We start from the raw sequence: 14,377 nt of genomic DNA on the forward strand, positions 1-14,377 counted from the left end.
CCAGCAGTAATAAACTATTTAAACTGCTGCTGGTGGTGTCTTGTCATTCATACCTGTGATGACACACGTCACACATGTCCTTCCAGTAAAACACCGAGCAGGAGCTCTGGTGTCCAACCAGCAGGGCTCCTAGGTTTTGTTTTGGGGTTTTTTTTTTTTGTGTGGATTTTCCCCTCCTTTTTTCTCCCCAATTGTATCCGGCCAATTACTTCCGAGCCGTCCCGGTCGCTGCTCCACCCCCTCTGCTGATCCGGGGAGGGCTGCGGACTACCACGTACCTCCTCCGACACATGTGGAGTCTAATGGATCAACACAAACCGTCTCCACCAGCCACTCACCAGACCTCGTGCATCACATGAGCTAAAAAGTGGCAGCCTGTTTTCTGTGTTTTTGGTGGAGGTTCAGGCGCTCCCCAGTTTCTGACCTCTACATGGTGTCCGCATGGTCACACTCGGTGCTCGGAGCCACAAGTGGGGTAAGGCAAAATAAAGGGAATATTGTCTCAAAAGGAACCCATGTGGGTCTGATAGTTTCTCTCCTTAAGCGAGCAGGTGACCTACACAGAATCTGAGGTCTGAGTCACTCCAATTTAGACACCGAGTGTTTAGGAGTCTTGTCAACTTGAAGGAGTGGCACGGTGGCGCAGTGGTTAGCGCGGTCGCCTCACAGCAAGGTCCTGGGTTCGAGCCCCGGGGTAGTCCAACCTTGGGGGTCGTCCTGGGCCGTCCTCTGTGTGGAGTTTGCATGTTCTCCCCGTGTCTGTGTGGGTTTCCTCCGAGTGCTCCGGTTTCCTCCCACAGTCCAAAGACATGTAGGTCAGGTGAACTGGCCCTGTTTGATGGACTGGCGGCCTGTCCAGGGTGTCTCCCGCCTGCCGCCCAATGACTGCTGGGATAGGCTCCAGCATCCCCACGACCCCGAGAGCAGGATAAGTGGTTCGGATAATGGGTGGATGGATGTATCCGGCCAGTTACCCCACTCTTTTGAGCCGTCCCGGTCACTGCTCCACCCCCTCTGCCGATCCGGGGAGGGCTGCAGACTACCACATGTCTCCTCTGATGTGATGTGGAGTCACCTGCTGCTTCTTCTCACCTGACAGTGAGGAGTTTCACCAGGGGGACGTAGCTCATGGGAGCATCACACTATTCCCCCCAGTTCCCCCTCCCCCCACCGAACGGGCGTCCCAACCGACCAGAGGAGGCGCTAGTGCAGCGACCAGAACACATACCCACATCTGGCTTCCCACCCGCAGACACGGCCAATTGTGTCTGTAGGGACGTCTGACCAAGCCGGAGGTAACACGGGGATTCGAACCGGCGATCCGCATGTTGGTAGGCAATGGAATAGACCGCCATGCCACCCCGACGGCCCGGTACAGTGCATTTCTGTTATTATTTTGTTGCTATAAAATTCAACCTCATCTCCGTCCGTCTCCAACAGGGTCGCGCCTGAAAACAGCTGCAGTTCCCCGTCGTTTCTGCATCTGTGGAGCAGCGGCGACGGAAACAGAGTCTTTTAAGTCACCGCCAAATTGACATGTGTGCTGACCGAGTTTGTTAAGTCGCTGAAGCTTGTCATATTTTACTTTTGACAAAATCAAATGTGAAGTGTCCCGGCAATCACGGCACGTTTAAACCGACAGCACCTCGACATTCGCAACACGCATTGGTGTGTGTGTGACCGAAGAAAAGAAACGGACTTTTACGTACAAAAGATCCTTCAGATTTATTTACAATAACTTAAAGTGTGTTACTTCGTCTCTGTAAGGGTGTCATGAAGACAAACAAGAACATCGAAGTAGCGGCGAGGAGAAAAACATGGGATGGCGCTGTAGCCGTTATTGTCCGTATGTGGTGTGAGCAGTATATGGCAACCAGCTGCACCTCCTGACTCGTAGTCGTCGTCACATTCAGCAACTCTCTCACCTTCATCCAGACAGCTGAGAAGTGGCTGTGACGCTTCACGCTGCCGTCAGGGAGAGGAGCATGACGAGGCAATGCCACGGGTGCCGAAAAAAAAGAGTCCAAACAAGAGTCCTTCGTTCCCAGCCAGGCGAGTGTCCATCCATGTTCTAACGCGTGCATGTTGTGGCGGTATAACCGGTAGCATGTGCAGAAGTACCGCCATGCGCGCTCATCCACAGCCGACGGGGTACGCTGCATGGGTTCACCTGTGGGGACGTGTCGGCTCTACCACAGAGTCCATGGAGGTTGTTTGAGGGGAAAGGAGGCCAAAGAAGAAACATTGACGGGGATGGAAATAACCGCCCAGGGCATCGCTTGTCTCTGCAGGGACCGTCTGATCATCAGCCTGGACAGAGGGGAAAGGATGCAAAAAATATTACACGAGCGCCCGTTTTTGAATAGGAGGCCTTTGGAATAAAGCAGTCTGAAGAGCCCTACATACACACAGTGTGTGTGTGTGTGTGTGTGTGTGTGTGTGTGTGTCCCTTACCCATCTCGTCCCAGCAGGAAGAGCGCCGGGATGCTGGGCTTGGCAGTGCTTCCATCGGCAATCATGTCCAAATACTGACTGTCATTATCGACCGCGTTGTCCGCAATCAGTACTGCTTTCCCACCCGCCTCCTCCACTTGTCGAGCCTTACAGACAAAGGAACAGCCCCTGCAGAGCACACACATTACACAAACCATTACACAAACCCATCCATCCATCACCCGAACCGCTGATCCTGCTCTCAGGGTCGCGGGGATGCTGGAGCCTATCCCAGCAGTCATTGGGCGGCAGGCGGGGAGACACCCTGGGCAGGCTGCCAGACCATCACCCAGGACCTTCTTGCTGTGAGGTGACCACTGTGCCGCCCTTTATGCAAACCAAATAGGGAAACGTTGTTTGCAGAGGTTTATGGACACTCGGAGCACACAGTTCCTTTACCCCTTCCGGTCACTGTCTTTGTCCGCTGTGGAGGAGGAGAAGTGTCGGTATTCGTTCGGAGGCAGTTAGATTTAGCTCTGCTGAGCTTGAGCTGATCCTCCCACTCCCACTGTCACGGGGAATTCTACTTACTCGTGCTTTACAGGTGTTTCTCTGAACATTTACAAACGATCCCCATGAAATGCCAGCCCCACCGCACTGGCTGTCCTTTCTGCTCGTCTAGGACGACGTTTGTATGTTGGCATGTGTGTGTAGGAGAGATAATGGGTGACTCTCACGCTTGAACTATATTTACTTTTCACAGATTTGTTTCTACTTATAGAGACAGCGGGGGGGAAGAAAAGGGGGGGGGGTTGAGAGAAAAGGTGTATGCAGTCAAAATGTCTGCATATGCATGCTACGCTGCTTTGTCTTGAGAAGTTGCTGCAGTTTTCAGAACTTCCCCCACACCGGCCAAACTAACGCCATGCAAGGTGGAGCAACCTCGGAGCTCAGAGTGCGACTGGCCAAGCTAGCGCTGAGCGGGATTGTCTTCCTGCTGTTCAAGAAGCTAGTGGCGCAAGTTTAACTCCCATCTACGGTGGTAACCAAGGCTGGGAGATGGCATTTGGTGATGACAAGTGAAGAGGAATTTACCTTTAAATCACTTCTCTGCAGCAAGGCTGTGATCACAGGTAACTGTTTAGTGGTCCTTGTAAGTAGTGCACGTAGTGGTTAACAGCAGGTGGTTGGACATGGTATATGCTGCCATGACTTCCCAATGGTAAAGGACTGTGTCAGAATTCCAGGAAGATCTAGAAGACCTAAAGTTGAACTGATAGAATAAACAAGTGAAAGGCCCGTCTCTGGAATGCTAAACCATGATAGGAAGTGCCTTGATTTAGACGAAGTTAGGTCTGTTCACAGCATAAATGTTGTATGTGTGTGTGTTTGGGGGGGGGGGGTTGTTGACCACCCATGTGGCCTTGGTAAGGTGCCTCTCAACCAGATCATCTCATTCTCTATATGTCCTCCCTGAACTCTTCCTTGGGGAGAGAAATCTCAGAGCAAATTTCAGAGACTTCATTCCGACACCTTTGCATCTCGTTTCTCCCATGTGCATTTGAAGCTTCCATTTTGAAATGAAAGTCATGAGTTTAAATACTTGGGGTCAACTGTCCAAAGTAACGGAGTGCAGTAGAGAGGTGAAGAAGAGAGTGCAGGCAGGGTGGAGTGGGTGGAGAAGAGTGTCAGGAGTGATTTGTGACAGAAGGGTACCAGCAGGAGTTAAAGGGAAGGTTTACAAGATGGTTGTGAGACCAGCTATGTTGTATGGGTTGGAGACAGTGGCACTGACGAAAAGACAGGAGGAGGAGCTGGAGGTGGCAGAGATGAAGATGATACGATTTTCACTGGGAGTGATGAAGGAGGACAGGATTAGGAACAAGTATATTAGAGGGACAGCTCAGGTTGGACGGTTTGGAGACAAAGCAAGAGAGGCAAGATTGAGATGGTTTGGACATGTGTGGAGGAGAGATGCTGGGTATACTGGGAGAAGGATGCTGAATATGGAGCTGCCAGGGAAGAGGAGAAGAGGAAGGCCAAAGAGGAGGTTTATGGATGTGGTGAGGGAGGACATGCAGGTGGCTGGTGTGACAGAGGAAGATGCAGAGGACAGGAAGAGATGGAAACGGATGATCCGCTGTGGCGCCCCCTAACGGGAGCAGCCGAAAGTAGCAGTAGTAGTAGATTTTGAAATGAAAGTCACTTTATTTGACATTGTATTCTTATAATTTCTTCTCTGTCTTTAACCATCCTATTGTATAGCAGCAGTGGGTAGCTGCAGCGCCTGGGGACCAACTCCAGTTCTTCTTTCCACTGCCTTGCTCAGGGGCACAGGCGGGAGTATTAACCCTAACATGCATGTCTTTTTTGATGGTGGGAGGAAAGCCACGCAGACACGGGGAGAATATGCAAACTCCACACAGAAAGGACCTGGGACGGCCTGGGGTTCAAACCCAGGTCCTTCTTGCTGTGAGGCAACAGCACCAACCACTGGGCCATGGTGCTGCTAGAGCTGTTTTGGACCTGTTCTGTGTTCTCTTTTTAGTCTAAACAGACCTTAAACTTAGTAGTTGGATCTTTTTGAACCCAAGTGAAGACTGCATTTCTTTCTGCACCAAGCTCACATCCCTTTGTACGTTACCCATTTTGACCTAGCTCTTCAGTTCGCTTGAGTTCAAGCTTCTTAAAACCAGCCAGCCATGCATCGCTTTATTCAGCTCCACTTCCACCTTCCGCATCCTGGGGGGGGGGTCACCAGTTTGTGTCCCCACTCACCGCGACCTGCAGCAAGTCAACAGGCGAACATGCACATGGACGCACCCGCCGGCGCTTACCCTCTTTCCAGCAGGATCACTTGGCCCTCGATGTCGTCTTTGTTCCGCAGCTCCGAGCAGCCGTCTGCTGGCTCCGCCGGCACCAGCAAGATCTCCTCATACGACGAAGTCTGCGGGCGAGAGGAGGAAAGGCTGAGAGGCGGACACACGTGGCTGACAACAGCAGCAGCGGAGAGGTCAGAGGGCACTTACAAAGTCTCCCCCGAAGTCTTTAGCGGGGGCTGCGCTGAAGATGTACCCGATGTCCTTGGGGCTGATGATCCGGAAATAAAGCAATTCGTTGACCCCAAGACCTGGAGCAACGTAGTTGTAAGAGAAGTCAGACAAAGGAACACCACCCGCACCACCTGGAAGGTGGTGGCAGCGTTATTAACGCGACGAGCTGCGAGGCTTCGCGCAGCCCGGCTACGTCACCACACCCCCGCCCCGGTCTCTCACCTGACACGCCGCTCAGGTGCGAGAAGACGCCGCAGAGGCAGAGCGTCCACGCCGCCGCCTGAGCCGCCGCGGTCCTGCCGAAGACGCCGCCGAGGCAGAGCGTCCACGCCGCCGCGGTCCTGCCGAAGACGCCGCAGAGGCAGAGCGTCCACGCCGCCGCCTGAGCGGCCGCGGTCCTGCCGAAGACGCCGCCGAGGCAGCGCGTCCACGCCGCCGCGATCCTGCCCGCAGAGCTCCGTAACGGCACAGTGATCCACATCGTCCCTCTCAGCTTGGCTCGGCTGAAGAGCATTTCCGGGTTTCTTCTCCTCTCGCGCATGCGTACTAAGACGTCGCTGGAAGGCGGGAGAACGAGCAACGTCACAGCCAGAGGAAACCGTGAAACGTGACCAACGGTCCCGCCTTGCGTTACTAAGACAACGAGAGAACCAAACTCTTCTGCTACTCGGACAACATCTTCCTTCATTTGGTGACTTACTGCTTCTTTATCCCGATGTTTATTTTCCATTTCAATGCAATTGTTTTTCTTTCTTTTTATGATTTTTTTCTATTCAGTTCATGCGTTTCTTCGTGATGTAGCGCAGTGTTTCTCAACCGGGGGTCCGCGGACCCCTAGTGGTCCGTGGTGTAATTGCAAGGGGTCCGTGAAAATAAAATATCTTTAAAAAAAGATCCTATGACACTTATAGAAACAGGATTATTTTACTCAAATGTGACTGAGACCTTTATCTACCTAAACTATAAAGGGTAACAGGACTTTTTTCTCTAATTACATCTGTTTCACAAGTGTAATTTATTGTATTTTAATAAGAGATCTCGCTCCCGTTTGCATTGTTAAAAGTTACTGCATAAAAATTCTGTTGTTACATATATCTGAAAGTTACTGAATACATATTCTGTTTTGTTACATATATCTGAAAGTTACTGAATACATATTCTGTTTTGTTACATATATCTGAAAGTTACTGAATACATATTCTGTTTTGTTACATATATCTGAAAGTTACTGCATAAGAATTCTGTTTTGTTACATATATCTAAGTTACAACTGAAAGCTCTTATTTTTGCCCCAAAGAGTGAATAAATGCTATAATGCAATTTAAAATGCAGTTTCTACTGTTTCTATCAAATTGCAACCCCCCCCCCCCAAGATCAGGTGGAGGGGTCCTCAGGGTAGATCAAAAATACGCAGGGGGTCCAGGACCCCAAAAAGGTTGAGAACCACTGATGTAGAGCAGGGGTTTTCAAAGTGTGAGGCGCGCCTCCCATGGGGGGGCGCCAGAGAGCTTCAGGGGAGGCGCAGCGTGAGGGGGGGAAAACGTGAAGAAAAAGTAACCGGAAACACCTGGCTACATTTAGTTAACCTCAGCAATGCTTGGAGCCAAATGGATCGATTTTTAGTAACATGACCTACAACACCTGAAAATGTTTGAAAAAGATGTTTAAAACGTTTAAAAAGATGTTTAAAACATAAAGATAAAGATGTTTAAAAATGTTTGAAAAATATGTTTAAAAAAATAAAAGATCATCTTCAAAGATGTATCATTTATTGTTGAAACCCGTTTTTATACCTGAGTGGAACATGCATTATAGCAACAACAATAATAGTAATAAATATATGTATATAGCCGCAAGCGGCGATTAACGGGGTCCAAGCAGTATTGCAGCCGCCATGAGTCCGATCTGTTTCATATTTGGGACATGGCTTCTATGGGCCACAAAGAATAAGCCTATCAAGTTTCATGAAGATTGGCCATTCACACTAGCAGCTATTAGCTGCGGAATTTTGATTGGCTGTTTGGCGGCCATTTTGGTAATCCAGCCAATCAGCACTTTAGGCCACGTAGCCAAATGGGTCCAAGTATAAGTATACCAAATTTCAGATTTTTAGATCAAGCGGTTTTTGAGATGTCGGATTACTTCGGTCGCCTGTGTCCTAGACGATTACCGTAATTTGTTAAAATGTCGTAACACTTCCATTGCTTCAGAAACAAGCCAGAGTTTCCAGAACTGGACCAGACGGTGTGTGATTTCTTGCGTCCTAGCCGACTGCCGTAAAAAGAAAAAGTATGTCGTGAAACCCAGGTGGTGTCCTGGCGTGTGGTATGTAGAGCTGCAGCGCTTCCACACCAAATAAGTCAAAATAGCGGGCAAACTATATGACTGACATAGTTGGTCCCAATAGTAAAGTTGTTGAGCACATTGAGATGCATGGGTCGATTACGTTTTGTCTTGATCTGACTTATGCTGTGGGAGTTACGGCCTTTTAAGCATGACCCTTTGTTATAGCGCCACCATCTGGCTGACATGGGTGGTTTGTAGTGCCAGAGTAGTGGGGGGCCGTATGAATGCACCTACCAAATTTGGTTGGTCTAGGACTTATGGCTGCTGAGCCTCAGACACTTTTAGCTGAGAAACCGCGCCCAAACTAATACAAGTCAAAATGGCGGGCAAACTATATGGCTGACATATGTGGTCCCAATAACAAAGCTGTAGAGCACATTCAAATGCATAGGTCTGTGTAGTTTTGTGTTGTTCTGACTTATGGTGTGGGAATTACGCATGACCCTTTGTTATAGCGCCACCATCTGGCTGACATAGGTGATTTGTGGTGCCTGGGTAGTGGGGGGCCATAGGAATCCACGTACCAAAGTTGGTTGGTCTAGGACTTAGGGTTGCTGAGCCTCACACACTTTTAGCGGAGAATAATAATAATAATCCTAACAAATACAATGGACCCCTAATAATTGGGAGGGGGGGGCGCAGCAGTTTTTATGTTCTCTGAGGGGGGCTCACTTTCCTACACTTTGAAAACCCCTGCTGTACAACACTGTTATGTGTCAAATGGGGAGTGTTTTGTTCATTGTGGGTTTCTGCTGGAAGTTGTATACGTTGCTGTTTGATTCCTGTACGTCAGTGGTTCCCAACCTTTTTGGGGTCCTGGACCCCCTGCGTATTTTTGATCTACCCTGAGGACCCCTCCACCTGATCTTGGGGGAGGGGGGTTGCAATTTGATAGAAACAGTAGAAACTGCATTTTAAATTGCATTATAGCATTTATTCACTCTTTGGGGCAAAAATAAGAGCTTTCAGTTGTAACTTGGATATAGTTAACAAAACAGAATTCTTATGCAGTAACTTTCAGATATATGTAACAACACAGAATATGTATTCAGTAACTTTCAGATATATGTAACAAAACAGAATATGTATTCAGTAACTTTCAGATGTATGTAACAAAACAGAATATGTATTCAGTAACTTTCAGATGTATGTAACAAAACAGAATATGTATTCAGTAACTTTCAGATATATGTAACAAAACAGAATATGTATTCAGTAACTTTCAGATATGTGTAACAAAACAGAATATGTATTCAGTAACTTTCAGATATATGTAACAAAACAGAATATGTATTCAGTAACTTTCAGATATAGTTAACAAAACAGAATATGTATTCAGTAACTTTCAGATATATGTAACAAAACAGAATATGTATTCAGTAACTTTCAGATATAGTTAACAAAACAGAATATGTATTCAGTAACTTTCAGATATATGTAACAACACAGAATATGTATTCAGTAACGTTCAGATATATGTAACAAAACAGAATATGTATTCAGTAACTTTCAGATATATGTAACAAAACAGAATATGTATTCAGTAACTTTCAGATATATGTAACAAAACAGAATATGTATTCAGTAACTTTCAGATATATGTAACAACAGAATTTTTATGCAGTAACTCTTAACAATGCAAACGGGAGCGAGATCTCTTATTAAAATACAACAAATTACACTTGTGAAACAGATGTAATTAGAGAAAAAAGTCCTGTTACCCTTTATAGTTTAGGTAGATAAAGGTCTCAGTCCCATTTGAGTAAAATAATCCTATTTCTATAAATGTCACAGGATCTTTTTTTTAAAGATATTTTATTTTCACGGACCCCTTGCAATTACACCACGGACCACTAGGGGTCCGCGGACCCCCGGTTGAGAAACACTGCTCTACGTGTATTTTATTTTATTTTTTTGCAATAAAAGAAAAATACCAACAATACAGAAAATAAAATACGGTACTTACATCGTTAAATCAAATATTGATAAGTAGCTTTATACATTTTATTTATTTCAGCATTTCAGACCATGCGCAGATGACGGACGGCCAAACAACTGAAATGAACAACCGACAGCTTTGGTTTGTATTCCCTCTCATAAATAACGACTCTACCCAGCAAAACTCAACACACGCACAATGTACTGACAGATGCTCTTTGAGATTGTGTTATAAAATAAGCAAGAAGGTCCTGGGTTCGAGCCCCGGGGTAGTCCGACCTCGGGGGTTGTCCCAGGTCGTCCTGTGTGGAGGCTGCATGTCCTCCCCGTGTCTGTGTGGGTTTCCTCCCACAGCCCAAACACGTGCAGGTCAGGTGACTCGGCCACACTGTGTGTGTGTGTGTGTGTGTGTGTGTGTGTGTGTGTGTGTGTGTGTGTGTGTGTGTGTGTGTGTGTGTGTGTGTGTGTGTGTGTGTGTGTGATGGCCTGGCGGCCTGTCCAGGGTGTCTCCCCGCCTGCCACCCAATGACTGCTGGGATAGGCTCGAGCATCCCCGCCACCCTGAGAGCAGGATAAGTGGTTTGGTAAGTGGATGGATGGATGGATGGATAGATGGCTGGATGGAGGATAGATGGATGGATGGATGGATGGATGGATGGATGGATGGATGGAGGATAGATGGATGGATGATGGATGGATGGATGGATGGATAGAGGGATGGATAGATGGATGGGGGATAGATGGATGGATGGAGGATAGATGGATAGATGGATGGAGGATAGATGGATGGATGGATGGATGGATGGATGGATAGATGTATGGAGGATAGATGGATGGATGATGGATGGATGGATGATGCATGGATGGATGGATGGATAGATAGATGGATAGATGGATGGATGGATGGATAGATGGATGGATGGATAGATGGATAGATAGATGGATAGATGGATGGATGGATAGATGGATAGATGGATGGATAGATGGATGGATGGATAGATGGATGGATGGATGGATAGATGGATGGATGGATGGATGGATAGATGAATGGATGGATAGATGGATGGATAGATGGATGGATGGATAGATGGATGGATGGATGGATAGATGGATGGATGGATGGAGGGATGGATGAATGAATAGATGGATGGATGGATAGATGGATGGATGGATGGATGGATGGAGGATAGATGGATGGATAGATGGATGGATGGATGGATGGATAGATGGATGGATAGATGGATGGATAGATGGATGGATGGATGGATGGATGGATGGATAGATGGATGGATGGATAGATGGATGGATGGATAGATGGATGGATGGATCGATGGATAGATGGATGGATGGATGGATAGATGGATGGATGGATAGATGGATAGATGGATGGATGGGTGGATGGGTGGGTGGATGGATTCTGTCAAATTAAAATATATGCAAGGGTAATACAAGTTGTGATGTGTTAAATGACTGATTTAGCCAAGGATTGCTACTTAATTTGCTGCCTTGAATTAGTTTGGGAGAGATTTGTTCAGTCTGTGACTGGCTGGTGAGGGGATTCTTTAAACCCACTTGTATTCCAGTCCAGTTGTTCTAACCTACTGGTAGTGGGACAACAGGGTGGCGGGGATGCTGGAGTCTATCCCAGCAGTCATTGGGCGGCAGGCAGGGAGACATCCTGGACAGGCCACCAGGCCATCACAGGGCCCACACACACAGTTTAGTACGGCTGAGTCACCTGACCTACATGTCTTTGGACTGTGGGAGGAAACCGGAGCCCCCGGAGGAAACCCACCCAGACACGGGGAGAACATGCAGACTCCACACAGAGGACGACCCGGGAAGACCCCCAAGGTTGGACTACCCCGGGGCTCGAACCCAGGACCTTCTTGTTGTGAGGTGCCCACGCTGACCGCTGCTGCCCATGTCAAGTCAAGTCAATTGTATTTGTACGTATAGCCCAATATCACAAATGACCCATTTTTATTACAAAATTACAAATGGAGTCGCCAGCCGCTTCTTTTCCCCTGGTAGTGAGGAGTTTCACCAGGGATAGGCCTCCAGGAGCAGGGGCGGGCACTCTTGTCCAGAAAGGGCCGGTGTGGGTGAAGGTTTTTGTTCCAGCCAAGCATCTGATCCCACTCATCAACCAGCAGAGTCCTTGCTGGGGAACTTGATTAGGAGAACCAGGTGTGTAACTGCTTGGTTGGAACAAAAACCTTCACCCACACCGGCCCTTTCTGGATCACACTGCCCCCCCTAGAGGATACAGAGGGACCGCAGGTGACTGCACTTCCGGAAGAGTTCTTCAGTGAAACCCCGGAGATGCTCATCCAACCAAACCGCCTGCCTGCCTCTGGTCGGGCTCAGAGAAGCCAAGCACGCAAACCAACGGACCCCCAAACGGTCCCGGCCCATCAGCGTAAGGGTCCATCACGACCAGGTCAGGCCAGCAGATGTTGGCCGTCAGGGGGCTGTGATCCAGAATGTCGAAGCAAAGCTGGAAGACGGGCCTGGTGTTCGGTCCACTCCCCACTGCACAGATGCAAGGGGCTTTTCCAGGTCAGAGAGCAATCTGACAAGCCCGAGGATGTGGAGGCTTTCTGCAGCCGAGCTGCTGCCCCATGCTGACAGCCCCGGTAGACATGGACATGGGGGGAGAACAGCTACACACCAGCGTTACAGGTTCACTAACCGCTGTTGGACATGTTTTGACTAATGGTGATGTGTGTAACTGGGTGATTCTCCAATTAAGGGAGTTTTTCTGTCCCCAGGGAGGATTTTCAAGAAAAAAACTGTTATAGTATTTGTTAGGTTGTGAAAAAAAAAGATTTGTGTCTCAGTGATGACATTTTACTACTTTTTCTGTATGTTGAAACTTTAAATGTGGCAGAATTTCACTGTTTTGGCCTTGTCTCCTCCTACCCAGACTTTTTACTTCCCCTCTATAATAAAGTAATCAAACTGGTTAAGTTCATTAAAGCTTTACTTTGCATAATTTAAAAAGACATATTTCAAATTCATTTGGGTTATGTGCAATGTGCAGATTTTCTTATCGTTAAATATGGCTGTCCCTCATACATGTGAGAAGTGCCAGAGGCGCATGAGCGGTCATGGCAGAAACATGACTTTTCCATGTCCACAAATGTCATGTGAAGATTTCTGTGTCCTGATCTGAGAGGATGTTTATTAGTCCATCTATCCATCCATTGTCTTAACCGCTTATCCTGCTGTCAGGGTGGCGGGGATGCTGCAGCCTGGTCCAGCAGTCAGGTGACCTGGCGCTACTAAATTATCCCTAGCAATGGTTATTAGTCGTCGTTACCAAACAAGTTACTAATTGAGTATCTTAGTTCAGAAATAAGAAATCTCACTTTATTCACGTATATTCATTGTACATTGTATGCTAGCTAACAAGTTAGGTTAGCAAGTCTAAGACTCAGCCAACTTTTTCTCCAAAAACTGAAAATTGTCATTACCGTCACGTGTCATGACGTCACATTTTGCTGTTACAACTTTGAAAAGAAAATCATCATAACATCAAAGTTATTATGTAGGACGATCAAAGCTATGCTAAGATACTTGTTTAAGACCACTTAATAGAGGTTTGGGGAAAAAACTGATTTTAAAGATAATTTTAAAAGCCAAAAGTGTCCCAAATTGAAGAATGAGCCAAGTGTGTTGTGTTGGTAGTTGTTTAACTACTAAGGGAGGGAAATCTGTCCCCGGCAGGTGGACATGTAGCTACGCCATCTTTTCATGTAATGCTGGCAGCACTCAGTGCTCCGCTCATTACACCGCCGTCCATCTTCTCTGAAGACATTTCTTCTCTTCAGTGTTTGCACATACTGCTGAAGACAAACAGGGGAGCCGTTTGTACGGTCTGCTGTGTTTATATAGACGGGTGGCGGACGTAAGTGGGGCCCACAGGTAGGTGAACGTTGACTTAAACGTTTCGGTGCTGCACGCATGCGCGAAGGGATAAACTCACTAGCGATAGCCTTAGAGGGCGGCGCCTGTACGAAATAGAACGTGACAGAAGCCGCCAATCATAAAACCCCGCCCATGATTCCAACAAGTCTCGTCCAATCACGGAGCTCCACGTGGAAGGCAAGTAATAAAAGCGGAGCGGCCGCCGCGCAGCTGCACATTGACACGATGGACGCAAGTGAGAAGAGAAGCAGCAGACACAGAGGTGGACGGGGAGAGAAGAAGAGCGAAGACCTTTCTCAGCGGCAACCGCGGCGAACCCAGAGAAGAAGAGCGGGTCCGCCCGGTGAGGCGCCGCAGGCTGAATGCCGCAGACGAGAATCAGGAGTCCGGCAGGGGGCGCTAGAGCGAGGTGGCCCAGCCAGACAGGTAAGAAACGAGCTGAACCAAGCGAACCAAGTGTTCTTGTGAGTGACAGGCGCAGTATTTAGTGTGGTAACACTGTGTGTGCCGCACAGCTGGTTCACATCTGCTGACTAGAACCAGCAAGACGCTCATTAGGGCCGTTTAGATTCTCACTTTAGTTTGTGTTGCCGAGGCAACGCTGGCCAGTCATTTTCCCGCCTCAAAAACGTCACGACAAAATCTACCCAAAACGACCGTAGACGGTCAAAATG

At 47.8% G+C, this 14,377-nt stretch overlaps 1 protein-coding gene across 2 annotated transcripts; it reads right to left on the reverse strand.

Moving 5' to 3' along the window:
• Positions 1-1,721: 1,721 nt before the first annotated feature.
• Positions 1,722-6,108, reverse strand: LOC130113606 (protease-associated domain-containing protein 1-like). 2 transcript variants are annotated; one of them, XM_056281162.1, is made up of 5 exons: positions 5,709-6,108; positions 5,463-5,563; positions 5,271-5,380; positions 2,455-2,622; positions 1,722-2,310 (listed from the first exon to the last, which is right to left on the reverse strand). In XM_056281162.1, the coding sequence occupies exons 1-5, from the start codon at positions 6,025-6,027 to the stop codon at positions 2,190-2,192; spliced, it is 819 nt and encodes a 272-aa protein (XP_056137137.1). In that variant the 5' UTR covers positions 6,028-6,108; the 3' UTR covers positions 1,722-2,189. The 2 variants fall into 2 exon arrangements, with proteins under 2 accessions (XP_056137137.1, XP_056137129.1); XM_056281154.1 differs by having other exon boundaries at positions 5,463-5,617.
• Positions 6,109-14,377: the final 8,269 nt, after the last annotated feature.

This window comes from Lampris incognitus, chromosome 1, assembly GCF_029633865.1.
Source record: "Lampris incognitus isolate fLamInc1 chromosome 1, fLamInc1.hap2, whole genome shotgun sequence".
NCBI classification, from domain to species: domain Eukaryota; kingdom Metazoa; phylum Chordata; class Actinopteri; order Lampriformes; family Lampridae; genus Lampris; species Lampris incognitus.